The 5300-nt window shown below is 37.1% G+C and overlaps 1 protein-coding gene across 1 annotated transcript; it reads right to left on the reverse strand.

The window, feature by feature from the left end:
* Positions 1-1540: 1540 nt before the first annotated feature.
* LOC147631871 (bidirectional sugar transporter SWEET4-like) lies at positions 1541-4920 on the reverse strand. The gene is made up of 6 exons (XM_086807898.1): positions 4667-4920; positions 3913-3949; positions 3531-3747; positions 2976-3137; positions 2248-2367; positions 1541-1954 (listed from the first exon to the last, which is right to left on the reverse strand). Exons 1-6 carry the CDS (start codon positions 4701-4703, stop codon positions 1748-1750), a joined length of 780 nt encoding a protein of 259 aa, XP_086664024.1. The 5' UTR covers positions 4704-4920; the 3' UTR covers positions 1541-1747.
* Between the last annotated feature and the right edge of the window lie 380 nt (positions 4921-5300).

Consider the following 5300-nt stretch of genomic DNA (forward strand, 5'->3'; position numbering starts at 1 on the left):
ATGCAGAAGAGCTCTATGCATTTGCATAAGGGCTCTAGCTACCTTACGCGTAGATCTCTCTTATGCACATTCTTTGATGTATAGGTCTTTCATCTATTTTGTGTGACCTCTATTCTCCCTTTCCATTCTCTTATATGGCCGGTAAGCTCTAAACCCAACCCTCTTTTGTGTTAATGCTGCACCCATGAGTGCTATGGGAGTACTAGGAATGCAGAAGTTATGCATGTCACAAGTTTACAACCACACAAAAAAGCTAAACCAATAATTAATACAAACCAAAGCCATCACAATCTAGTTCCTCCATTAATCTCATTTAAATAATAATATGTTATTACTTCCATGTAAGTTGAATAAATTATCAAAAATGTACTTGAATAATTCTAAGTCTCCACACTAGATGTAAATGGTAAATGGCCTCCCTCTTTATTGTCCTTCCCTCTTTAGGGAAGAAAAATGATGAGTATTTAGATTTTCATTCATGGATTTTGATCACCTAATTGGAGGACCATTTAAAATGACAATTTTCATATGATCCTTCTCTCTCTAAAATATAGTGAAATACTAAAAGAAAAATGGCCTCTAAGTTTTACCTGTATTTTTTGGTAGTAGGTGAATGAAAATTAATCCTAGGGAGTGATTGAAGAAATCTCTCAAACCTACCAAAAAACGATCTTGGGGAGTTGAGAAAAAAAGAAAAGGCTCGAATGGAAAGTAGTACGTTGGGAAGCATGTAAATTTTGTGACTTTGAATTTTGTGTGGATGCAAATATAGATGATATTTCTATATAGTAAAGATGTAAACATAATTAGTGTTTCTTTAGATGAGAGAAGAGGAAAAATCATCCTTTCATCCTTTAAAAGCAACATATTGTGATGTGTATACACCATGTATATGTATGAAATTTAGAATCAAACTCATAATTAAAGGTTTGAATTTTTTGAACAGTAGTCCAGCTTGATAATGAAGAGATTGGCTATTAAGAATATTAGTGTTCAAGAGAGATCATATAAGGGCTTTATACATCTACCACACTCCATCCTTCTTCTAAGGTGGCTCAACAAGGTGTGGGTGAGCAAACTTGCCCATAATTGATTGATATAAGAGTTTAATGCCCATGATTTTTATGTGTAAGGTCCTTGCATTTGAGAGTTAAGAGTTTAATGCCCATGATTTTTATGTGTAAGGTCCTTGCATTTGAGAGTGCTTTTTATGTGTAAGGTCCTTGCATTTGAGAGTGCTTTTGCACTTGATGGGGGTGGTTGCCAATGGGCCCTAATGAAGATGGAGATGAGTCTTTTTAATATAATGGAAGTGTGTAAAAGCTCTTGGATCTTTTTGGGATGTAAATCATGTTAGGATGTTCTAATCTCAGGAATTCATAAAGGATGTAAATCATCTTGGGATGTTCTAATCAATCATTTATCCACAAGAGGAATAATTTTGGGATTATCATGTGTAGATGTTCTAATCTATCATTTATCCACAAAAGGAAAGGAAACCAAAACATTAAAAAAAAAGAGAAACTTTATTGTGCTTTTTTTTTTTTTTGCGACTTGAGGAAGGTGGTAAAAGCAAAGCACAAAGTTATTTCTTTCTTGGCTTTGCTTTTTTCTTCACAGACGGCCGCTGCTGTACAAAACACTAGGGCGCAAAAAGCATTCTTAAGCAGCTGGTAGGCCTACACCATAGCAAAAGCGGAAAAGCAAAAAAGCAAACAAAAAGCACTTTGATCGAAGCAGTTGATGTTTAAGCCATGTTGTCTCGATCGAAAGCAGCAGGCGCAGGCCTTGAAGCGTTAATGGTGTGAGGTGCTTTTCCTGCATCAATGTCACCCATTGCAATAGCTGCTGATTTGCATTGCTTTTCATCTTGGTTGATCGGAACAGCATTTCTGTAGATTGCATACAGCACAAGCTGCGCAATTCCTGACAAGCAGCCCAAGCCATTGGGTATCTGCATTAAAAATGCAATTAAACAAGGTATTGCATTAATGCACAACTAGATCTGCCTAAACTGGGTGTTAATTATACAAATCAACAGTCCATTATTGCATTAATGCACAAGTAGATCTGCCTAAACTGGGTGTTAATTATACAAATCAACAGTCCATTATTGCCAAGAATGATGCATTTCTGTGAGAAATTAACACAATTCTTAAGCGGAAAAGATTACCCACACCAAGAATGATGTGCTTTTGTGGGAAAACAACACAATTAATATGTGGATAAGATTAATGTGCTACTTACAGCCACAAAAATGTCCTTAGTTACTAGAGAGTAGCCCGACCATACGGCACCATTGAGAAAGTTGAAGAGGGAGAGAAGAAATGGCATGTATTCCACACTCCTTGTGCGTATCACCATACCCTAGTTGTCAAACAATCAATCACAGTAATTAACCTCATAATGTCATACATTAATCACCCCTAAACTCTATCAATGTCCTAATACTGCAATCCCTAACGCACTCTTAACAATGCCATGCACTATCAACTCCCGAATCAATACCTTAATTAACAAATCATTTGAATCCCTGCCCCTTATCAATGGCATGCAAAGATTGTGATTATATGTTAATCCTCGTGGTTCTAATATATCATCGACCTATCGGTCATATTGATCTTGATTGGTTACATTGATTCTGATTTTATGTGCAAGACCTCAACAATCCACACCCACATTGACAATGTTAATCCTACGACTAAACCTACCCTAACTAGCACTAACCCTAATTGTGTTAATCCTAGTCCTGCTATACCATCGATCTATTAGCTATATTGATCTTGATTTTATCTGCAAGACTTCAAGAAATGGATTGAATTCACACCCAATTAACAATGCTAATCCTGCTTTCTTAGACTAACCCTACCCTAAATAGGGCTAACAATGTTTAATCCTAGTAATCTTAGGTTATGGCCACGGATTGTTTATATTAATCTTCGACGCTTCATTACATTATGAAGGTTGCAGCTTACCATGACCGATAGAGGAGAAGCATACATAGCTATGGCCACCACAACACACATGGATCCTGCAGCTAACTGGCGTGTATTGAGAGTGTGAAGGCCCAAAAGCACTACCAAGATCACCACCGCGTAAGCAACCACCACTGCCAATATCCATTTCATCATTTGCATCTGCATGATTATATTAATTAGCACCTGCAGTAGCTTAATTCAACTAATTCATGTGAGACCATTGCGCCACCTTTACTAATAAGAAAGTATGATTAATTATGTCCCCGTTAAGATGATTAATTATGTTTCTGTTAAGAGAACCAACAAGTGTAATTAGTCTATCTGAGATTAGCAGAAGTGATTAACGTCACTTCCTCTTCCAATCACCAACTAGATTGAAGTTTTTTAATGGGTATTCAAATGGCCATGACCCACGGTTACAATTATGTATAAATCATTTGCATTAAATTGGAGCTTATTATCTGACGATTAGAAATTTCATTCAAATTATTCTTAAGGTAAGAGACAATTAAAATGATGAAAGTGGGATTAGAGAGGTTAAGGGAGGATTACCTTCTTCTCTTTGACAGCATAGGTGAGAAAGATGACGATGTAGAAGAGCTCAAGAGCGATTCCAAATCCATTGATGGTCAAGATCAAGACGCTGTGGGGCTTGATGAAAGGCATGCCATAGAGCACCCACAAAAGGCAGTTAAACAGAGTGCAAACATAAGGAAGACTCGAGAACTCCTCAGTTGAACGCTTCTTGATAATCTTGTAAAAGGTTGGCCTGCAGCACCATATTATCATTCAGACACAAAATAATTACTGAAAATGTTAACCTTTATCCTTACATGAAGCTGATTAATCACCATATATAATCAACCTTTAGATCTAAACTTTCCCTACTAAGCTAAGTCTGTAAGATTAGGGTTAATTGATTTCTCATGCTTACGCTGGTGACAAGAACAAGGCTGTTGCTGTTGCATTTCCTGCAAAAACGAGCTACTTTGTAAAGCCCTTAGCATAATCTAATGAGCTGAGACTTAGCATAATCCAATTACTTATCATTTCCTGCAACAACTGAGCTAAGACTTAGAATTAATCTACTTGCTTACCTTTTTCAGACAACACTAAACTTTAATTACTCAAGCACACGAGTAATGGTTGTCTTATTAATTGAAGCTAAGTAAAATCAACTGTCTCTCTCATTTCACTATAACTTAAGCACAATTAGCTCAACTTTTAAGGTACTCAATAAGTGATGACATACAAGATAGTCTTATCCTTTCCCAACCAAAGCTAAATTTTTACTTAAGCAGACGACTTGATTATCTATATCTACTAATGATTATGTCGCTCATCTTTATTAGTTTAAGGTATGTAAAATGAACTGTCCGGCTGCTTATCTTCACTTTCAAGTGAGGTCAACCATTAATGATTGCTAATCATTGCCATTCTTACCTAACATACAAAACCACTTTTTTATTGTCATTTTGCTAGGCTGCATTTTGCTTGAAATTCCTACAAGATAGCTAGCTAGAAACAAGCCGTTCTTACACAACAAATGTATGCTAGGTGTAATATGTCATGTTAATTATATATAAAAAGGGCTCTCTGGGTTCCAATAATTCCACAAAAAAAAGGAAAAGAAATGGAGCAACAGAAGCTCTTCTTGAAGAAGTTGGTGCATTAATATTGATACTTACCGATCATACCAAAGACGAGCTTCAGATCGAGCTGCATAGTGATGAGAGATTAATTTTTTTTAAAAAAGTGATAAAGCAAGTAGCAGGGGGAAGCTTAGGAGAAGGCTTTAGTATACAAAGGTGCAAAGAGTGTGCAAACAAGAGAGGGGATAGGGGGATGATTAAAGGAAGGGGAAGGGGAGGAAGGTGGCAAGGTAAGCAGCCCGTGCCCTAACTGCCCCCCAATGTTATGAGTCTATGTGGTTGTTGCCTTCTTCTTGGTTGAGTGCCTTTGCATTGTGTGTGTGTATATATATAAAAGAAGAAATAAAGAGATAAGGGGAGTTTTAATGGGGCTCCCACTTCTCAAGGAAACGGATTGAGGTGTTTTTCCACACACTTTCTCCTCGGTGCGAGCACTAAACCTCATCCTCCTCCTTTTTCTCTTCTTTCTCTCTTGTAAATTGTGTACCATGGATCCTCTTCAAGATTCTTCCACTAGTAGTAGTACAAGTAGTAGTAGTCACTTTGCTCTTCTTTGTTACTACCAAGCTTTCCTTAGCACACTTCCAAGTTCCCACTCCATTGTAGCTAGGTTCCTTCTCGCACATATAATTGCACCCTTTGTTGTAGTTGTGTAGTTGGAGCCTTATCC

The sequence above is a fragment of the Cibotium barometz genome, chromosome 14, assembly GCF_041138505.1.
Source record: "Cibotium barometz isolate CiBa-2024 chromosome 14, ASM4113850v1, whole genome shotgun sequence".
Lineage (NCBI taxonomy): Eukaryota > Viridiplantae > Streptophyta > Polypodiopsida > Cyatheales > Cibotiaceae > Cibotium > Cibotium barometz.